Source organism: Musa acuminata, chromosome BXJ2-10 (genome assembly GCF_036884655.1).
Source record: "Musa acuminata AAA Group cultivar baxijiao chromosome BXJ2-10, Cavendish_Baxijiao_AAA, whole genome shotgun sequence".
NCBI classification, from domain to species: Eukaryota; Viridiplantae; Streptophyta; class Magnoliopsida; order Zingiberales; family Musaceae; genus Musa; species Musa acuminata.
The window spans coordinates 19,860,686-19,884,349 of record NC_088347.1 but is presented as its reverse complement, the minus strand read 5'-3'; the positions used below and the strand labels follow the sequence as shown (position 1 = coordinate 19,884,349).

Below are 23,664 nucleotides of genomic sequence, written 5' to 3'. Positions count from 1 at the left end.
TCAACATACCCATTGAAGGAACATTGAATTGTCTGCATGGCTTGAGGGTCTGAGCTGTGCACACTTGGCATTGCTCGTTTCACCGCCACAGCCCTTCCTTCCACTGGCTCTCATCTGCCTCCAAAGACTAGGGCAGTCCCAGTGCCTTCAGCTCACTGCATTATAAGAAAGACGACACATGAACAGCCGAGAACACTGTTAAAGTTCTCGATGACCGCAGAACAGTGTCCGAGAAACGTTGTTTGAAAGCTTCTGACGTCAGGATCATGGATAATTTGTCACTCAACAGTCTGCTGCATGTTAAAAGGTTGGGAGTTGGTGAGAGCTCATAAGAAGGAAGTGCTATAATTTGCAACACATACTGACGTGGTAGTGTGGAAGTCTCACAGCTGAATTAAGTGAGGAGGTGAGCTTGCAACAGCTTTTCCAGGTACCATTCGAACTCTGAAGAAGAAGAAGAAACGAGTCTCTGACGCTGACGAGCAATAACCATCCCTCTTAATGAACACAGAAGGAGAATCTTGGTTGCCAACACGGAAGAAGCGAAGATGCGAGACACGTCGAGGCCCCGTACCTTGGTGTCCAAGCCAAATCATGATGCAGAATGTGTCCCGATTAGCATCTGATAACAATAATTCCAACCGATATGTCGGGTATAATCTTACGATTGTAATATTAACTCAATAGATATATCTTAGCAGCAGAGTTCATACACAAGACACACAACAATTAACTCGATAGGCACATGCTTGACTACTTGTATTAGCCTCTCGTTAGGAAAAATTGGAAATCCCTGCATCAATACCTGCATCTTTTGGGATCACAAGTTAGATTTACTGACATTGCCAAAAAGGTGAAGAATGCTAAGCTAGAGTTAATTGCAAGACGAAGCTCTTAAACATACGACCCACATCTTACTTTTATGCTCAAGCAATATAACATTTTTCAATAAAGCCCCAAGTTGCAAAATTGACCACGATGATTAATAAAACTTTTCAAGCAAAAGAGAACTTTTTATATCGCAAGAGTTTTAGGCAGGAAATGAATTTGTGATGATGACTTACTCTGGTAAATAACAAATATCATACCAAAAAAGAAAGTTACGAGTACTTCCATCCACAAATAACCAAAAAGATACATATAAACACAAGTCCCATGTCTTTCATCTGCAACTCACGAAGATTTACAAAACCTCTACATGAATAAGCTACACGATTAGCAACATCATGCACTGAGCACAATCTCTCCATTTGTCACCAACGTCTTATTATTTTGTCACGAATAATGTGCATTTAGCATCTCCCGGTAGACCATATCAATGAATTCATTATTCTGTCAAGAAAACATTTAAAAACCAAATGAGCTTTTAATGCAGTGTACAACTTGGTATATAATGTGTAAGAACAAATATCAAAAGCATTTTCAAGCTCCCTGTACAATGTGATACTATAGCTGAGTTGCAGGTACAAGTTCTGCTAATAGGATAGACAATGATCAATACTGATAAATGGTCAGTTAATTAGTTAAATATTCCTCGGAGTTTATTCATGTATTCTTCAGTAACAAATCACTAATAGTTAGAAACATTCATATTCTGTCAAAGCTAAAGAAGCACCTAGAAACACCAAGCTTCAACTTAGAAAATAAATGCAAAAACAAACTATATATATATATATATATATATATATATATATATATAATGATGGAGATCACACTTACATGCATCTGATGAGAGCAGCACTTCCAAGCAAATGCCATTATCATAAGATAGTACATTGATGTGATGATGAAATATCAGTAAAAAATGAAATCATGAAGCTGTGAGCCAGACTTGATAGTAAAGTAGGTTAAAATAAGAAAGACAGAAGAAAGGCTTGAAGCAAAGCAAAAAAGACAATTACCAACTCATCAAGGAGAAAGATAATAAATAAATAACTGATAGAACAGGTGAGATGAAAAATTAAGAATGCAGGAGATAGACTAGCATGGATTAAAAAAAAGACAAAAGTAGGCATCACTACCTATTCATGATAACAGAATCAGATCCATCACTAGCTATCAGGGATTGGAGTTACACACAATATATATTTGGGTATCATGTAAAATCAAACATAATAGAATAGTGTGGTGAAAAGGAAAAATAGGAGTAAGACTATTGGGAACCTGCCATACAATGCTCTGAAACAAGAAATGAAATGAACAAGTTGCATAGTGAATAATTTTAAGCTATCCAGACTTCTGTAAGCATTTTAAGCTTTCTATAAGTTCTTTGTGCTTAAACTATCCTTGTGGACTCTATGTAAACATAACAGACCAGAATACGAAGGACTCTATGTAAACATAACAGACCATATGCGAAGGCCCAATGAGCACCCGGCGGACTCAACCATGGGACCTGTAAACTATCCCCCTGCTGTAAACATAGAGTCCACAAGTCAGAGACCAGAATACGAAGGACACTCAAGACAGCCAAGGTTCAAGGCAAAGAATTTCTCGGAAGCCTGGAACCTCCCTTCGGCTTTCCAACAGCAAGGAGCTATGTTCATAATCCCATCCCAATTGGGAATGTTTGATGAAGTTTTCATGAGATGGGAATCAGTAACAAAGAACTTGGTATCCTTACAAGGATTTACTGATCCCCTAGCAAAAATGGAGTTTATAGAAAATCTGCTTGGAGAAGCAGAAAAACTAGCATGGATCCAGTGGCGAATGGCCTACCCAGAAGAATATCAACTATTAATAGCCAATGCAGATGGGACAGGAGGAACACAAAACATCCTCTCACAACTGCGGACGATTTTCATACTGGAAGACCCATTTCAGGGATCCACAACAGCACAGGAAGAAGCCTACAGAGACCTTGAAAGGTTATCCTGCACTAATCTCAAAAACATCATTCAATTCTTAAATGATTATATGAGATTGGCATCAAAGACAGGAAGGCTATTCATAGGCCCAGAGTTATCTGAAAAATTATGGTCCAAAATGCCCGGAGAATTGGGAAAGAGAATCAAAGAGGCATTTGAAGCAAAATATAGAGGAAATACTATAGGAGTAATCCCAAGAATACTCTTCTCCTACAAATACCTGGAAGCCGAATGCAAGGATGCTGCATTCAGAAGAGCGTTAAAAGACCTATCTTTCTGCAGTGAAATTCCTATTCCAGGATACTACAACAAACCGGAAAGAAAATATGGGGTAAGAAGGTCAACAACTTACAAAGGTAAACCCCACTCATCAAATGCCAGGATTGAGAAAAGAAAGCACTTAATAAGGAACAAAAGGTGTAAGTGCTATCTCTGTGGGGAAGAAGGACACTTCGCAAGAGAATGCCCCAATGACAAGAAGAACATCAAGAGAGTTGCTATGTTCGAGCAACTAGACATTCCGGATGAATATGAGATACTATCCGTTCAAGAAGGAGAAAACCAAAGCGATGCAATCTACTCAATTTCTGAAGGAGAGGACATGGAAGATTTACAGTACGGTATTCACTCCTTTACTCATAAAATATTCGTCCTAATAGAAGACAGTAGGACTTGGTGGATAGGTCCGGAGACAGGTTACCGGAAAAGAATACAAGTTTCACAAACACAAGCTGAGTGCAGACATATATGGGAAATCAACACCGAACTTCCACCAGAATGGGAAAAATACAAATGCTGCAAAAAAATTTCTCAAAGAAGGCACAGAAGGCATTGTCCATTATGCAAGATTACTTCATGTGGAATGTGCAGCATATATTATTTCGACAAAAGAACCCCCGTCATGACGGAGGAACCTCCAAGGTATGAACCTAGAAATTTGCTTCAACAACAACAAGATTTTATTAACCATTGTGAAGCAGAGATAAGGAGGCTGAAAGGAGCAGTGGAATCCGAGCAACAAAAGGCTAGGGAGCTGGAAGAAATGCATGTCCAGTCTATAACCATAGCCCAAGAAAATCTCCGCCTAAAGAACGAGGTGGTAGAGCTAAAAGCCAAATATGACAAGTTGAAAGAAGAAATACTAGAGGTAGATCAGCTAAGACTAGAAAAGGCTGATCTCCTGAGGGAAATACAAAGGCTAGGAAAGAGGAAAACTGAAGAAAGTGAGGAGGAAGGAAGTGAGGAAGCCCTTGTCCTCCTAGAAGAAGAAACTCAGAAAATTCTGTCAATAGAAACAAAGGAAATAGGGGGAATGAGGAGGGCCAAGAATATGCTCTTCAACTTAAAGGTACATATGGAAATTTTGAATATTCCCACTTTTGAGGTTAACGCTATCCTAGACACAGGCGCCACTACTTGCTGCATAGATGAAAGGGCTGTTCCAAGCGCTGCAATAGAAGAAAACCCTTACATAGTACATTTCAGTGGGATTACCTCCAAGACGACAGCAAACAAAAAATTAAAGGGAGGAAAAATGACTATTGAGAATAATACTTTCAGAATCCCCTACACTTATGCGTTCACAATGAAACTTGGGGATGACATCCAAATGATCATCGGATGTAATTTTATAAGGGCAATGCAAGGAGGAGTCAGGATTGAAGGTAATACGGTGACATTCTACAAAAACTTAACGACCATCAATACCTTGCCCTACATCTCAACAGCTGCAGCTATAGAGGAATTGGATTTAGAAGAAGAAGATTATATCCAAATCCAAGAGGCAGTACTCTATTCAGCAGAAGCACAGCAAAGTGACAGAAATATAAAGGCCAAGTTCGGAAGCCTGTTAGATCAACTAAAAGCCCAAGGCTACATTGGAGAAGATCCCCTTAAACATTGGGAAAAGAACAAGATAACCTGCAAATTGGAAATCAAAAACCAAGACTTCGTGGTAGAAGACAAACCCCTAAGACATTTAACACCACAAGCAAAGGAAGCCTTTTCCAAACATGTAAAAGCACTACTGGACATAGGGGTTATCAGACCAAGCAAGAGTAAGCACCGAACCACTGCTATAATTGTTAACTCAGGAACTACTGTTGATCCTATAACAGGAGCTGAGAAGAAAGGGAAGGAAAGGATGGTTTTCAACTACAAGAGGCTTAATGACATCACCGAAAAGGATCAATATAGCCTTCCCGGCATCAATACCATCCTCAAAAAGGTCAGCAATAGTAAAATCTACTCAAAATTCGACTTAAAGTCTGGCTTTCATCAGGTTGCTATGCACCCCGACTCCATTGAATGGACCGCATTCTGGGTCCCTGAAGGATTATACGAATGGCTTGCGATGCCATTCGGTCTCAAGAATGCCCCCGCTGTGTTCCAAAGAAAGATGGATAATTGCTTCAAAGGTACTGAACAATTTATTGCAGTATACATTGATGACATTCTTGTCTTCTCAGAAAATGAAAAGGATCATGGGCAACACTTGGCCAAGATGTTAGAAATATGCCAAGAAAATGGCCTGGTCCTAAGCCCAACGAAGATGAAAATTGCAGTAAAGGAAATTGAATTCCTTGGGGCAGTTTTGGGAAACTCCAAGATCAAGCTGCAACCCCATGTTATTAAAAGGATCACGGACTATCAGGAGGAAGACCTCACGACCAAAAGGGGCCTTAGATCTTGGCTAGGACTTCTAAATTATGCAAGGAGTTACATACCTAACTTGGGCAGACTCTTAGGCCCATTATATTCAAAGACAAGCCCGACTGGGGAGAAAAGGCTAAATGAGCAAGATTGGAAGCTAATCAAGAAGATCAAAAAACTAGTGCAAAACCTCCCAGATCTAGAGGTACCCCCAGAAGACTGCTTTATAATACTTGAAACAGATGGGTGCATGGAAGGGTGGGGAGGTATCTGCAAATGGAAAAAACAAAAGTATGATCCCAGGAGCACTGAAAAAATATGCGCCTACGCTAGTGGAAAGTATAGCCCAATCAAATCCACTATAGATGCTGAGATGCACGCAGTCATGAAAACTCTGGAGGCATTGAAAATCTATTTTCTTGATAAAAGGGAGATCATCATCAGAACTGACTGTCAGGCAATAATAAGCTTCTTCAACAAATCCACTCAAAACAAACCATCTAGGGTCAGATGGATGGCTTTCGTAGACTATATCATTGGGAGCGGCGTGGAAGTCAAATTCGAGCATATTGAAGGAAACAGTAATATTCTGGCCGACTCTTTATCTCGACTAATAAATGTTCTGGTTGCAGGATGGCCGAGCGAATCGTTACTGTTACTCATAGAAGCAACTCAGGAAGTTCAAGCCAAACCAAACCCCAAGCAGTGATTTAAAAAGCGCTAGGCGCCAAAAGGCGCCAAGGTCCACAAACGCCCGAGGCGCTAGGCGCTCGCCCAGGCGCTCGCCCGAGCGAAGCGAGGCGCTAAAATATAAAAATATATAATATAATTAATAATTTCAAATAAATAAAAATTAACAACATTAAAATCAAAATAATATATTATTAATCTATTAACAAAAAATTAATCATCGAGGAAGCAGCGGCGAGCGGCGACAGCAACAGCGGCGAGCGGCGGCAACAGCAGCGGCGAGCGACGGCAGCGACAGCGGGAAAGGGAAAGGGAGCGGAAGGCACGAGCAGCGAGAGGGCTCGCGGGAGGCGCGAGCAGCGGGAGGGCTCGAGGGAGGCGCGAGCAGCGGGAAGGCTTGCGGGAGGGCTCGCAGGAGGCGCGAGCAGCGAGAGGGCTCGCGGGAGGCGCGAGCAGCGAGAGGGCTCGCGGGAGGGCTCGAGAGAGGCGCGAGCAACGGGAAGGCTCGCGGGAGGCGCGCGCAGCGAGAGGGCTCGCGGGAGGCACGAGCAGCGGGAAGGCTCGCGGGAGGCGCGAGCAGCGGTAGCGGGAGCAGGAGCGACGAGCAGCGAGATCGCGATCGGGATCGGGATCGACAGCGGTAGCGGCGGCAGGTTAGGGTTGGGTAAGGGTTAGGGTTGGGGGTATATCGGTTTAGTTGGTTCGATTGAACCAACTAACAACCGAACCAGACCTAAAAATCTGGTTCGGTCGCCTGGTTTAACCCAGGCGCTCGCCCGAAGCGCCCGACGCCTGGGCTCAGGCGAGCGCCTAGGCGGCGCCTCTTTGAAGTGAGGCGCCTGGACATGAAGCGAGGCGCTCGGGCCTCGCCTCGCCTCGCCCGAGCGCCTAGGCGAGCGCCCGAGCGCCTATTGAAATCACTGACCCCAAGGCAGTGGTACATCTGAGTCAATTAATAAACCAGGTGACCTCACACAATACCAACAAGAGCTGGGTAAGCTTAGAGCCAGAACACAAGGAGGACTCCCATTGGACGAAATGAGATTGTCCGAAAGAAAACTCGGAGCAATCCAAAAGGAAGCCGCCCGACAAGCATGTGAAGCGCTACAGCAATTCAGGGACATCCACCTAATCAAAGTGGAGGAGTACCAAAGAAGAAGTGGAGGAAAGGACAACTGGTACAAGGACTGGTTGCCAGTTGTCCTCAGGCAACAACAACAACTGGAGACGGCTTTATCACTAGTAAAGGACGTCTCACAAAGGACAACTAGCTTCAGCCTCTAGAAGGATGGTGAACCATTGGCAACAGCTGGAGCATCTGCTTTCCTTAGCCGCCAAGTAAAGACGAGTTGAGCCTCGGGGAGCCACTCGTAGTGTCGTCAATAATTGACAAACAGCTGGCAACAGCTAAAGTGTCTGCTTTCCCTTAGCCGCCAAGTAAAGACGAGTTGAGCCCCGGGGAGCCACTCGTAGTGTCGTCAATAATTGACAAACAGCTGGCAACAGCTGGAGCATCTGCTTTTCTTATAGAAACTTGAGAAATATGAGTTGAATGGATAAGAATGCGATGGGGCCCAATGAGCACCCGGTTCTATCCTTTCTATCTATATATTCTCTCGTTTAGTCTCTTGAAGGGCATCGGTCGAACACCAGAGTCCTACTTGAGAAAGAAACTTTTGGTGTGTCCAAACCTTCTGTAAGCTATCCAGACTTCTGTAAGCATTTTAAGCTTTCTATAAGTTCTTTGTGCTTAACATTTCTTACGAAGTTTGTCGATTTCTTTCATATCCCGCTTCCCACTTTACGAAGTTTGTCGATTTCTTTCATATCCCGCTTCCCACTTTTGGTATCAGAGCTAAGTTGTATTCTGTTTTGATATAGTCTCTAACTGAATTGCTATGATATTTATGCTAAGTTTGCTTTGTAAAACATCACTTACTGTTTAAAACTTGTGAGGAGCCCGAGGAAGGCAACCAGGTCAGGGAACCACAGTAAGACCTTTGACGCAAGCCCTCAAAGTTAAGAACGTAAGTAGATCTAAAACAATGCATATTTAGCATATGTCTAAGCTTTGGGAAGAAGCTATTCAAAAATGGTATACAGACTCCCATACCTACCATCTGGACTACCTAAATCTAACGGAGACTTCAAAACCCACTAAGAAAGAACTAGCTCACAACATCTCTGTCATTTACGACCGAACTTGTCTATCAAGTAGAGTAAATTTGAGAAACTTCAAACTTTTGCTTGAAGAAAACCGCAACCTTGAGCATAGGGTTAAGAACCTCGAATCCTCGATAACAACGCTATCTTCCTTACTCATCGAGAACAAACCTCTTACTCAAGCTGATGTTCAAAAATTGGTGCTAGAAATAACTAAGCAACCCAAACTCATTGAGGAAGAAGCCTTACGACTTTCACAGAGCCTGGATCAAAAACTCCAAAGGATTGAGATTTTATTATCCAAAATAGAAAAACAAATTTTTGGATGAGCCATATATCCTCCAGGAGTACTGAATCTTACAAGGAAGCTCTTAAAGCTATTGAATCTATTGAACCCCCATCACTTGGGTTTCTCAAAACAAGTGATTTTTTGGGAACTCTCAGCCATCAGGTAGCCGTAATCAAGCAGCATAACGTACAAATTCAACTGCTGGTACAAATTGCTGAAGACATAAAAGGAATACGAACGGAGCTACAGACAATACGGGAACTGCAACAATCAAAGGCAACACAATCCCAGGTGATACCAGACGAACTCATCACCAAATTAGCAAACCTCAACCTAGGTCCCTCTGAAAGGCCTAAAGAAACAAAAGGAAGAATATTAGTGATGAGTTCGTCTGGTATCATAGCAATTCAGTTAGAGACTATATCAAAACAGAATACAACTTAGCTCTGATACCAAAAGTGGGAAGCGGGATATGAAAGAAATCGACAAACTTCGTAAGAAATGTTAAGCACAAAGAACTTATAGAAAGCTTAAAATGCTTACAGAAGTCTGGATAGCTTACAGAAGGTTTGGACACACCAAAAGTTTCTTTCTCAAGTAGGACTCTGGTGTTCGACCGATGCCCTTCAAGAGACTAAACGAGAGAATATATAGATAGAAAGGATAGAACCGGGTGCTCATTGGGCCCCATCACATTCTTATCCATTCAACTCATATTTCTCAAGTTTCTATAGGGAAAGCAGACACTTTAGCTGTTGCCAGCTGTTTGTCAATTATTGACGACACTACGAGTGGCTCCCCGAGGCTCAACTCGTCTTTACTTGGCGGCTAAGGAAAGCAGATGCTCCAGCTGTTGCCAATGGTTCACCATCCTTCTAGAGGCTGAAGCTAGTTGTCCTTTGTGAGACGTCCTTTACTAGTGATAAAGCCGTCTCCAGTTGTTGTTGTTGCCTGAGGACAACTGGCAACCAGTCCTTGTACCAGTTGTCCTTTCCTCCACTTCTTCTTTGGTACTCCTCCACTTTGATTAGGTGGATGTCCCTGAATTGCTGTAGCGCTTCACATGCTTGTCGGGCGGCTTCCTTTTGGATTGCTCCGAGTTTTCTTTCGGACAATCTCATTTCGTCCAATGGGAGTCCTCCTTGTGTTCTGGCTCTAAGCTTACCCAGCTCTTGTTGGTATTGTGTGAGGAGGTCACCTGGTTTATTAATTGACTCAGATGTACCACTGCCTTGGGGTTTGGTTTGGCTTGAACTTCCTGAGTTGCTTCTATGAGTAACAGTAACGATTCGCTCGGCCATCCTGCAACCAGAACATTTATTAGTCGAGATAAAGAGTCGGCCAGAATATTACTGTTTCCTTCAATATGCTCGAATTTGACTTCCACGCCGCTCCCAATGATATAGTCTACGAAAGCCATCCATCTGACCCTAGATGGTTTGTTTTGAGTGGATTTGTTGAAGAAGCTTATTATTGCCTGACAGTCAGTTCTGATGATGATCTCCCTTTTATCAAGAAAATAGATTTTCAATGCCTCCAGAGTTTTCATGACTGCGTGCATCTCAGCATCTATAGTGGATTTGATTGGGCTATACTTTCCACTAGCGTAGGCGCATATTTTTTCAGTGCTCCTGGGATCATACTTTTGTTTTTTCCATTTGCAGATACCTCCCCACCCTTCCATGCACCCATCTGTTTCAAGTATTATAAAGCAGTCTTCTGGGGGTACCTCTAGATCTGGGAGGTTTTGCACTAGTTTTTTGATCTTCTTGATTAGCTTCCAATCTTGCTCATTTAGCCTTTTCTCCCCAGTCGGGCTTGTCTTTGAATATAATGGGCCTAAGAGTCTGCCCAAGTTAGGTATGTAACTCCTTGCATAATTTAGAAGTCCTAGCCAAGATCTAAGGCCCCTTTTGGTCGTGAGGTCTTCCTCCTGATAGTCCGTGATCCTTTTAATAACATGGGGTTGCAGCTTGATCTTGGAGTTTCCCAAAACTGCCCCAAGGAATTCAATTTCCTTTACTGCGATTTTCATCTTCGTTGGGCTTAGGACCAGGCCATTTTCTTGGCATATTTCTAACATCTTGGCCAAGTGTTGCCCATGATCCTTTTCATTTTCTGAGAAGACAAGAATGTCATCAATGTATACTGCAATAAATTGTTCAGTACCTTTGAAGCAATTATCCATCTTTCTTTGGAACACAGCGGGGGCATTCTTGAGACCGAATGGCATCGCAAGCCATTCGTATAATCCTTCAGGGACCCAGAATGCGGTCCATTCAATGGAGTCGGGGTGCATAGCAACCTGATGAAAGCCAGACTTTAAGTCGAATTTTGAGTAGATTTTACTATTGCTGACCTTTTTGAGGATGGTATTGATGCCGGGAAGGCTATATTGATCCTTTTCGGTGATGTCATTAAGCCTCTTGTAGTTGAAAACCATCCTTTCCTTCCCTTTCTTCTCAGCTCCTGTTATAGGATCAACAGTAGTTCCTGAGTTAACAATTATAGCAGTGGTTCGGTGCTTACTCTTGCTTGGTCTGATAACCCCTATGTCCAGTAGTGCTTTTACATGTTTGGAAAAGGCTTCCTTTGCTTGTGGTGTTAAATGTCTTAGGGGTTTGTCTTCTACCACGAAGTCTTGGTTTTTGATTTCCAATTTGCAGGTTATCTTGTTCTTTTCCCAATGTTTAAGGGGATCTTCTCCAATGTAGCCTTGGGCTTTTAGTTGATCTAACAGGCTTCCGAACTTGGCCTTTATATTTCTGTCACTTTGCTGTGCTTCTGCTGAATAGAGTACTGCCTCTTGGATTTGGATATAATCTTCTTCTTCTAAATCCAATTCCTCTATAGCTGCAGCTGTTGAGATGTAGGGCAAGGTATTGATGGTCGTTAAGTTTTTGTAGAATGTCACCGTATTACCTTCAATCCTGACTCCTCCTTGCATTGCCCTTATAAAATTACATCCGATGATCATTTGGATGTCATCCCCAAGTTTCATTGTGAACGCATAAGTGTAGGGGATTCTGAAAGTATTATTCCCAATAGTCATTTTTCCTCCCTTTAATTTTTTGTTTGCTGTCGTCTTGGAGGTAATCCCACTGAAATGTACTATGTAAGGGTTTTCTTCTATTGCAGCGCTTGGAACAGCCCTTTCATCTATGCAGCAAGTAGTGGCGCCTGTGTCTAGGATAGCGTTAACCTCAAAAGTGGAAATATTCAAAATTTCCATATGTACCTTTAAGTTGAAGAGCATATTCTTGGCCCTCCTCATTCCCCCTATTTCCTTTGTTTCTATTGACAGAATTTTCTGAGTTTCTTCTTCTAGGAGGACAAGGGCTTCCTCACTTCCTTCCTCCTCACTTTCTTCAGTTTTCCTCTTTCCTAGCCTTTGTATTTCCCTCAGGAGATCAGCCTTTTCTAGTCTTAGCTGATCTACCTCTAGTATTTCTTCTTTCAACTTGTCATATTTGGCTTTTAGCTCTACCACCTCGTTCTTTAGGCGGAGATTTTCTTGGGCTATGGTTATAGACTGGACATGCATTTCTTCCAGCTCCCTAGCCTTTTGTTGCTCGGATTCCACTGCTCCTTTCAGCCTCCTTATCTCTGCTTCACAATGGTTAATAAAATCTTGTTGTTGTTGAAGCAAATTTCTAGGTTCATACCTTGGAGGTTCCTCCGTCATGACGGGGGTTCTTTTGTCGAAATAATATATGCTGCACATTCCACATGAAGTAATCTTGCATAATGGACAATGCCTTCTGTGCCTTCTTTGAGAAATTTTTTTGCAGCATTTGTATTTTTCCCATTCTGGTGGAAGTTCGGTGTTGATTTCCCATATATGTCTGCACTCAGCTTGTGTTTGTGAAACTTGTATTCTTTTCCGGTAACCTGTCTCCGGACCTATCCACCAAGTCCTACTGTCTTCTATTAGGACGAATATTTTATGAGTAAAGGAGTGAATACCGTACTGTAAATCTTCCATGTCCTCTCCTTCAGAAATTGAGTAGATTGCATCGCTTTGGTTTTCTCCTTCTTGAACGGATAGTATCTCATATTCATCCGGAATGTCTAGTTGCTCGAACATAGCAACTCTCTTGATGTTCTTCTTGTCATTGGGGCATTCTCTTGCGAAGTGTCCTTCTTCCCCACAGAGATAGCACTTACACCTTTTGTTCCTTATTAAGTGCTTTCTTTTCTCAATCCTGGCATTTGATGAGTGGGGTTTACCTTTGTAAGTTGTTGACCTTCTTACCCCATATTTTCTTTCCGGTTTGTTGTAGTATCCTGGAATAGGAATTTCACTGCAGAAAGATAGGTCTTTTAACGCTCTTCTGAATGCAGCATCCTTGCATTCGGCTTCCAGGTATTTGTAGGAGAAGAGTATTCTTGGGATTACTCCTATAGTATTTCCTCTATATTTTGCTTCAAATGCCTCTTTGATTCTCTTTCCCAATTCTCCGGGCATTTTGGACCATAATTTTTCAAATAACTCTGGGCCTATGAATAGCCTTCCTGTCTTTGATGCCAATCTCATATAATCATTTAAGAATTGAATGATGTTTTTGAGATTAGTGCAGGATAACCTTTCAAGGTCTCTGTAGGCTTCTTCCTGTGCTGTTGTGGATCCCTGAAATGGGTCTTCCAGTATGAAAATCGTCCGCAGTTGTGAGAGGATGTTTTGTGTTCCTCCTGTCCCATCTGCATTGGCTATTAATAGTTGATATTCTTCTGGGTAGGCCATTCGCCACTGGATCCATGCTAGTTTTTCTGCTTCTCCAAGCAGATTTTCTATAAACTCCATTTTTGCTAGGGGATCAGTAAATCCTTGTAAGGATACCAAGTTCTTTGTTACTGATTCCCATCTCATGAAAACTTCATCAAACATTCCCAATTGGGATGGGATTATGAACATAGCTCCTTGCTGTTGGAAAGCCGAAGGGAGGTTCCAGGCTTCCGAGAAATTCTTTGCCTTGAACCTTGGCTGTCTTGAGTGTCCTTCGTATTCTGGTCTCTGACTTGTGGACTCTATGTTTACAGCAGGGGGATAGTTTACAGGTCCCATGGTTGAGTCCGCCGGTGGCCTGTAATTTGATATAGCAGATGATGAATATACCTGTTGAGATAGCCTTGCTAACTGTGGGTATTCCTTTATCAGTTCCTCCTCTAGTCCTGCTGCAATTAATTCCTTTTGATGCCTCCGAGGATACGGCATCTCTACTTCCTCTTCTGTGATGTGGGTGTCTCGGAAGTAGGAATTAAGGTTTTCCCTTAGCTCCTCAGCCTCGTCCTCGCTGTTGTCTAATTGAATGTTGACAGCTATTGTGTGGCTTCGGATCTCCTCTTCATCGCTGAATGTTTCGTCATCCGCGTTGTTGTAACGGATCCTGCTGGATGTTGATGCTGCTTTATAATTGTCGAAGATAATTGAAATTCTTCCATCAATTAGATTTCGACTTCTGAGTTCAGCAGGTTGCATGGGAATTGAGACCTGTGTGGGTCTGATCATCCAGTCTCTTCCTCTGAATTCTGCTGTGGAATACCTTCTTCCTGGCAAAGCCCTTACGCCATGGCTTGTTAAGTAATCCACCACCCCTGAAATTTCATATGCGAAGGCGACATTCGGGGTATTTGAAAGTCGCCCCACCATTCCCCTGGTGATTAGCAGATTTGCTTCTCCATTCTGCCATGTGTCATATCCACGGGTCAGTATAGAAAGTTGTATATTACGGTAAAAATCTCCTATCGTCATCATGGTGTCTGGTACAACGTAGACCAGTTGACTTCCTCTAGTCAGGTCTACTTCCATTGTGGCAATGATGGACCTATCATCAGCCCATCTGTTGTCCCGGAACACTAATAGTGCCAGTGTTCCCTCTTCCTGTCTATGGAGTGTCTGAACCCTTGTTTGTAGGATTCCGAGATGAATATACCTCATCCCGCTCCTGATTAGTTGGTCAAAACTTGGCTCCTGAATGAAAGCCCTGTCTTCTTGATTGTTGGTGACCAACATAGCCTCTTCAGATCGATGCGTGTAGACCCTGTGATGCGCATCATCTCTTCTTGAGTGGTATAATACTTCGGCAGGTGCTATTGCAGCTCTTTCCCTCATGGACAATTGCAGCTGTGCCTGAGGGTCTATTTGTTGTTCCAGAACCTGCGTGTTTGAGTCTGTGTTTCTGAAGATAAGTTGCCCAAGTCGTCTCCTAGCGTTGAACATTCTCCTCTGGTTTCTTCTGTAGTTCCTGATTTGGTCTTCTACGAGAGGAGTCGATGTAGATACCTCTTGGGTCTGTGTCCTGGAAGACATCTTCTTGCTTCTTGGAAGATCTTTATAGGGTCTTTAAAGACTAATATTCTTCCTTTTGTTTCTTTAGGCCTTTCAGAGGGACCTAGGTTGAGGTTTGCTAATTTGGTGATGAGTTCGTCTGGTATCACCTGGGATTGTGTTGCCTTTGATTGTTGCAGTTCCCGTATTGTCTGTAGCTCCGTTCGTATTCCTTTTATGTCTTCAGCAATTTGTACCAGCAGTTGAATTTGTACGTTATGCTGCTTGATTACGGCTACCTGATGGCTGAGAGTTCCCGAAAAATCACTTGTTTTGAGAAACCCAAGTGATGGGGGTTCAATAGATTCAATAGCTTTAAGAGCTTCCTTGTAAGATTCAGTACTCCTGGAGGATATATGGCTCATCCAAAAATTTGTTTTTCTATTTTGGATAATAAAATCTCAATCCTTTGGAGTTTTTGATCCAGGCTCTGTGAAAGTCGTAAGGCTTCTTCCTCAATGAGTTTGGGTTGCTTAGTTATTTCTAGCACCAATTTTTGAACATCAGCTTGAGTAAGAGGTTTGTTCTCGATGAGTAAGGAAGATAGCGTTGTTATCGAGGATTCGAGGTTCTTAACCCTATGCTCAAGGTTGCGGTTTTCTTCAAGCAAAAGTTTGAAGTTTCTCAAATTTACTCTACTTGATAGACAAGTTCGATCGTAAATGACAGAGATGTTGTGAGCTAGTTCTTTCTTAGTGGGTTTTGAAGTCTCCGCTAGATTTAGGTAGTCCAGATGGGAGGTATGGGAGTCTGTATACCATTTTTGAATAGCTTCTTCCCAAAGCTTAGACATATGCTAAATATGCATTGTTTTAGATCTACTTACGTTCTTAACTTTGAGGGCTTGCGTCAAAGGTCTTACTGTGGTTCCCTGACCTGGTTGCCTTCCTCGAGCTCCTCACAAGTTTTAAACAGTAAGTGATGTTTTACAAAGCAAACTTAGCATAAATATCATAGCAATTCAGTTAGAGACTATATCAAAACAGAATACAACTTAGCTCTGATACCAAAAGTGGGAAGCGGGATATGAAAGAAATCGACAAACTTCGTAAAGTGGGAAGCGGGATATGAAAGAAATCGACAAACTTCGTAAGAAATGTTAAGCACAAAGAACTTATAGAAAGCTTAAAATGCTTACAGAAGTCTGGATAGCTTACAGAAGGTTTCTTTCATATCCCGCTTCCCACTTTACGAAGTTTGTCGATTTCTTTCATATCCCGCTTCCCACTTTTGGTAGTTAAGCACAAGTCGGAGACCAGAATACGAAGGACTTGTGGACTCTATGTTTACAAAGGACTTGTGGACTCAACCATGGGACCTGTAAACTATCCCATGGTTGAGTCCATGGGATAGTTTACAGCCTTTCTATGTAAACATAACAGACCATATGTAAACATAACAGGGCCTTCGCATATGGTTGAGTCCACAAGTCCACAAGTCAGAGACCAGAATACGAAGGACTTGTGGACTCTATGTAAACATAACAGTCCACAAGGAATGTTAAGGTTGCTTAACATTCCTTGTGGACTTTAAGCTTTCTGAAATGAACAAGTCCTGATAGTACCAATAATTTACTTCATTAATTTCAGAGAAGCATAGACAAGGAAAGCAAATGATTCGGCAAAAGGAAAGAAACTTACCTGCACAAGTTTCAATAAAGCATCACGGACTTTGTCCTTTGTAATAACTGGGCCATAGTTTGGCGTAGGAGTGAGGGATGCAGATGGAGTGGGTGGTGGGAAGGGTTGAAGTAATAGAGTGCCATATGGACGTTGCATTGTTACCGGAGGATGGAGAGGTGGAGCAGCTGGAATTGAAGACGATACTGGAGGCATTGCCGATACAGAAGAAGATAGCACTGGTGAGAAAAATGAAGGTTTCACAAGATTTGCGGCACGGTTGCTGTTTCCACTGTTAGATTCAAGCACATCCAGAGGTGGGATTAGAGTGGATGAAGCTGGGATAGTGAGGGTGGACTGAACAGTTGGAACCGCTGATGGACTGACAGCATGCGAAGTAGCAGAAACAGTTGTAGAAGCAATAGGTGGTTGCGCTCCAATTGCTGCATTAGTTGCATTTCCAATGTTCACAGCATTCTGAAAAATAAGAATATTCATGTTAAGGGCAATCATTCAAGACAATCATCATCTGCTGCTTCAGGTGCTATAAAAGTTATAACAGGAAACTCTAGCAGTAATGCATACACTGAAATAGTTTACAAATGAATCATCCGGAACATCGGTGATTGATGTAGCAGCAGATGTTGCTGTTGGCTCAAGAGGACCTTCAATTACTGATGAAGTGGGAACAGCTTCAAGTTCCTCAAACTCACTGTTACAAGAAGAGAATTTACTCATGGCAACAGCTATCCTAACTCACTCATTACAAAATGAGTTTATATGTATTTATGACAATACAGAATTTAAAAAAAATGCAAGAATAAAATATGGTTATTATTTGTAGAAAGTATCTGAAATAACTTGAATAACAGATAACTAAAAGGAGATTATATTTCAAGATGGGTGTTGATAGAATTATATTGATAGAATAACAGATAACTAAAAGGAGATAACTAAAAGGAGATATAATTATATTGATAACAGTGGAGGGAGGAAGACAGTGGAGGACAGCAGAAAGAGGAAGAAGAGGGAGGGGAGAGAACCTAAGAAAGGGAGAGAGAGAGACAGAGAGAGAGAGAGAGAGAGAGAGAAGGGGAGGCTAGCCACAAAGAGGAGAGGTGATGGGGAGATAAGAAGAGAAAAGGAAGAGAAGAGAGTATAACGAAGGTGCACCATTGAAAAGAGGGGAGAAAGAAGACGAAGGGGACAAAAGAGGCAGCTGACAATGGTAGAAATTTGACTTATGTCTGATCTGAAGGGATTTGGGTCCGCAATCAAAGCAATGGCCTGGGATGGCCAATGCCTCAACTGAGGTGCTTCACCTGGACAATACCCAGTTAAAGGCATTGCAACCAGAGCCCCTTAGGTGCTTGGATCATGCCTCACATTGCCTAAAGCGCCTACTTGAGCACCCAAATGCCTTTTGACAAACTCGTAACTGTAATTTTCGTCAAAGGAACCAAATAATTTAGGCATAAAAGGTACTGTAGAAGATTAGTTTATGTTTCCAAAGATTCTATAAACCTACCAACCATCAACATCAGAATGGACAGTTTTCCAAAAGAAAACACTCATTTAAAAGATCAAAGAATGATGAAAATAATAATAGGTGTTATGTAAGCATGACGTACCAAAGAGAGAGAGTAGATTATACCTTTTGGAAGATACCTTAGGCTTTGGAGGTACCTTGGAATAGGCATTAAGTATCCTGAAACATAGATATTATATAAAACCCGAGCATCCAAATTTATTAAATGGCATAGCTGCAGCTCCTATGATGAATAATAAGACTCTCATACTTCAGACAATGAAATTTCAATATATACATAATAACATATAGTGAAAGAGTTAACATGGAATAGCATACACTATATTAGTCATGCTTGTTCATAAAAAGCAAACTTCACACCTATTTGAAGTGCCTGTATGCTCAGGTAAAGTGACAGAAGGATGCATAAAAGAGATGGATCCAGGATTCAGATTATGTAAAGATGGAAAAGGTAAACAAAAATGAGTGCCACTTTGTCTCAGTTGCTAGAAACTATTTAGCACAAATCTACCTTAGCACACAGAAACTCCTAGGTGAAACATGATAAGAGATGGTACAAACTATTTAAGAAAAATGCTTCTCAGGTTCGACATATGAGTAAAAGAGGAACAACATGTGAGATAGATAAGACATGGAAGGATCATTTGTATCTGTCTATCAGGACCTTTTAGAATGGGATACAAAATGCAGATACTAAGACATGCCTTGTATATATCAGCTATAAATAATCATCAATTATTTCTTCCTTGTTAAAAACTCCAAAATTCCAGTAGCACCCCTTTCTCAAACATATTATTGAAATTGTGAACATTTTCTAAATATTTGACTGAACATTGACTTGCAGGTTTTCTTAGCTAAGTGTTGAAATATGAATGTGGACAACGTCAATAAAATACTTATTATAACATCATTCAATGGAGAACGGGATGATGGCCAATAACTTTCTACAGCAATGTGTTCTTACTTACAACATCAACTAATCTTCTCTTTTAAATTTTATATTGTTTTGTTGTTAAAAAAGCTTGACTCTCTCCTTTTAGTACTTGTTATCAGTAGTCATATTTATAACAAGATATTCTCTTGATAGGATTAATTAAATATCATCCTACATAATACAATTGGCATTGTTATTAACATCATTTGTTGCTTAAATTTCCTGTTTCATGTCCCATTTTATTTCCAACAAATACTTATTCTGAAATCATAATTATATCTGTGCTTCACAGACAAAGGGACAGGTTTAATCTTGAGATAACCTATATTGTATAGGATACGAAAATATTAGGCATCTACAACCAAGTTCTAATGAATTAATATTCTGCAAATAGATGAATTAACATTAGTGCAATGATGATTCACCAGCATTTTATTAACATCAACACCACTTACTAACGATGCTACCAAACCTACAAGACACTCTCTGCACCTGATGAAGTCCTTGTAAATATCAAGTAAATACAAGTATTATGAAGAAATATGAAAATCAATTTGGCATGTTACCTAGCAGCAACTTGAAGAAAACAATACTAGTACCTGCTGAAAAGATTTGCTACTGATTCACAGTCATGTGAATTGTAGAACCATATACCATTGACTTCTTGAGCTGCGTTTCGGTACAATAGATATGGGACCTGGACTTCATACTCGAAATCTCCCAGAAGATCCTCAACCAGATTATCTGTTAATCAGACGAATACAAATAAATTAGTAAATCATCCGGCCAATTTTTATAGGTAGCATGTAATTTATATCCAGAACTTGTGACTTCATATATAAAAACTTTTGATTTAGATACTCATGGGTGCAGACAAAAGCTAAACTAATTGTCTTCAACTGCTAAATCAATTTAATCACCTGGCACACTCCCAAAAGCATGCAAATACTAATTCACAGTAAAATACATTCAAAAGATTTGTCAGCAATGTATGCAACAACAATAAATAATTATTCATACAACCAACAACCTCCTACAGTCTAGTGCACCTTACAAAAGCTACACCACTATGGGACATATAGCACAAAAGAAACTATGTAGAAAATAACATCAGTGTGGTCCCATAGAGGAACTCAGTTTGTTGGCTTCTTGTACAGAGAAATCAACAGAACTGAAGTGTCAACAAGGCATTGATTCATTTGACCATGTCTACATGGCAGGAAAAACATTACTAGTAAATACAAACTTCAACAAATCCCTTAAACAAGACTGTTTGAAATATCAATAACAAAAGGACCTAGCTCGACATAAATACATAGTCAAACCGTTCAACCATTACAAACATGAATAACTTTTTCGTATGACCAATTAATCTAACTGCATTGCCCATGGATGCCTGCAAGAAAGAAACCTCCAACAGACCTAAAGATATTATCTTTGTTTTACCTTTTGACTCTCGTTATAGTACTTATATAAGTTATGATGAAAATCTTTCAGAAACAACAATAACAAATAACTAACAACCAAACTACTTCAAACATAAAATGCCAAAAATTCAGCATGGACTGATTTCAGACCTGTGTTGCGCCGGTTCATGACAATGAACTGAAATCTGGGTTGTGTATTCCTGAAAATATACACTCATTTTTTTTAATAATTAGCAAAATCCATCAGGATCAATCAAAACAAAATTAAAACATATCACATCAAAATACTACTTCAGTTACGAATATTAAAATTCCCAATCAAAATCAACACTTAAGAGTGGTCGAATCAACAAATCAATTATTCCATGCAAAGTCCTGGACACAAGATCTGAATCACAACTCAAGAATCGATCCAGCACAAAGGAAAAAAAAAATAAAACAAAAATAGATCCTAAATCTAGGTATCACTCTATCCTATACTTCAATCAGAACCAGTGCAAACATCAGACGGACAATACAAATCACAGCCACTTCAAATTCGACACAAACATAAAAAATACAACAAGGTATATCCTATTAGCGAGATCTCCTGTTACCTCTTGACAACAAATAGTGATCCTTCAACGTCCTTTCGGCTCTGAACAAAACAAATAACGAAAAGCATAGATCAGATGGAGTAAAACCAAACAACGCCTAGTCGAAACAGAATCGACAACGGAGGGAGGAGGGGCTCCCGATCGAGACGCACCCACTGGTTAAGCTCGATGTTGAACTCGTAAAGGGTGACGTGCGCGGCGGTCATAAGGATCTCCTCCACGAAGGGGTCGATCCGCTGGAGGACGGTGAGGTTGAGGATCTTCGTGCTTTGCTGGTCGAGATTGGGCATCAGCTTCCCGTTCTGCGTCATCCTCGAAGCGCGCGGCGAAACCCTAATTAACAGTTCTGGAAACAATTCGAGCAGCGATAGATAGGAGAAAAGGAGAAACGGTTAGATAACCGCGACGGGAAGATAGATCGACGCGGGAAGTCGTGCTTCAGCTTGGACAATGTCGGAGATTGCGATCGCGAAGGGATGGATGCGAGAGAGAGAGAGAGAGAGAGAGAGAGACGAGAAAAAAGAAAAGGAAGTAGAGACCAGAAATAGGGGAGCGAAATGAGAGAGTAGAATTTTATATACGAGTCCAGATATGCGTACCGAAGAGCAATACTTTCCATACCCGTTCACGCCTACCCTCCTCTCAACTGAATAGGAGATAGAGGTTTCGTGGGGCCCAAGTGGGCTAGTGTGGGAGATTCCCCAAGGACGAGAAGATCATGGGTGACAAAACATTATCAGAGGATTCCCCGAACTGGATGTCACTTTTGCGCCTCCTCGATTGACGAAAATGCCCCTCATAGCGAAGTGTCCCTCCCCTGTTCACAGATCTCAACCTATCTTCTTCTCAGATTTCAGCCGTCCATTTGTGCCAATTCCACCGACCAATATAACATAGGCCACAATGCCTACGTCAACCTATAAATACATAAGATTTATTTAAGCTTAAAAGCTTCATTAAAGAAGCCATCAACCTTATAAATAGGACAATGCGTCCTTTGGGCCACATACATCACATGAGGATGAGAAGAACCTCAATGATGGCTTTAAGTGAAACTGGATGGCTAAAAGCAACTGTAGACTCAATATTGGAAAAGCTGAAATCTTTTCTTTTTTTTTTCTGGAATCCAAAATCATCTCATGTAACTGCAGCATGATAGTTAATTAAAAGTGAAAATTATGGGTTTTAAGCAGGAAGTGGAATACCTGACAAACCATCTGATACACCTTGACTGATGAAGGGCAACATGAAGATGAGAAAACAGATTATAACCCACATATATAATAAACACCAGGGTGTTAATACTATTCAAAGCGCATACAACATAATCACGACATCAATACAAATTGGGAAACCCACATATCTGACTCCTAAAATTTACGCAAGCAACATGCTCCACCTCAAGTATAATAACAACTTATCTTGATCTACATGATGGGAGAGTGATGCCGCCACAGAAAGCTGCTATTATCACATAGAGCAGCAGCACAATCGCTAGTGTCAACACGGCTCTGCAGTGGCACGAAAGGAAAGATGGTCGGTATCAGCAGAATGTAAAAGTTACCAAGCGTACCGCACAAAATTAACCTAAATTAACAAAATGGCCAAGCATCAATGAAATCCACAAAGATGGTTCGATGCTTGTCTTAAGTAATAAAGTAACACATATATGCTCCATCATGATCCATTTAGCCATGTTCAGAATTGTCAGTTGTCATATCCAAAAAAAAATTGTTTCAGCCATTAGCAGGAGAAACAGGCTTGAATGCTGGTTTTACCAGTAATGCAGGATATAGGCATAAGTTATTAAATGATGGGCACTCTGACGAGGCAAAACCATCATTTTGGCATGACCTATGAACTAACTTAAGGCAGTGCCACGTTAATGATATATACTCTAGTGACAAGAATTGATCCAACAGTAGGATATAAACATCAAACCTTACAAATACCTTATGGACTGGCAAAGGCCTCTACTCTACCACAACTTGCCGGTCAAGCATTAGCAGACAGACTACTCATACATAGACTAGGACGATCTGTATTATTATTATTATCAGAAAAAGGATCTGTATCATAACAAGAAAGATGCTTTCAGGATTTCATTACTTGAACAGCAAGAATGGACTTTATTGGGCAGTCTCTTTGACTAAAACAAAAAGCATCCAATTAGGGAATATAGAATTGTAATGCTAAATGACAAACTCCAATCACTAAAATAGAATCCTAATGCTAAATGACAAACTACAATCACTTAAATAATGTAAAGACCATTAGCTCTAACTTTGTTTCCTGAAGACATGAAACAAAACCTGAACAAGTAGTTGCAGCACATAACAAGGCCAAAAGTAGCTAATGAAGCACCTTGCATTAAATGAATAGTCTCAGAATAAAATAAAGAAAATAGGGAATCTGCAATACATAACAAGAACAAAGATAGCTAACAGAGCTCTTGGTATTAAATGGTGTAGTCTGGGAAAGGAAATAGAGGATCATTTCCAATAAATACTTCCCCTTGGTTGCACTCTAATAAACAAAATCATAGCCCAT

The 23,664-nt window shown here is 40.9% G+C and overlaps 1 protein-coding gene across 1 annotated transcript; it reads right to left on the bottom strand.

Annotated features, from left to right (window-relative positions):
- Window positions 1-1,060: 1,060 nt before the first annotated feature.
- LOC135624412 (mRNA-decapping enzyme-like protein) lies at window positions 1,061-22,223 on the bottom strand. Its single transcript, XM_065127980.1, has 8 exons — window positions 21,267-22,223; window positions 21,115-21,155; window positions 20,669-20,718; window positions 19,691-19,835; window positions 18,263-18,316; window positions 17,194-17,320; window positions 16,630-17,085; window positions 1,061-1,332 (listed from the first exon to the last, which is right to left on the bottom strand). Exons 1-8 carry the CDS (start codon window positions 21,423-21,425, stop codon window positions 1,276-1,278), a joined length of 1,089 nt encoding a protein of 362 aa, XP_064984052.1. The 5' UTR covers window positions 21,426-22,223; the 3' UTR covers window positions 1,061-1,275.
- Between the last annotated feature and the right edge of the window lie 1,441 nt (window positions 22,224-23,664).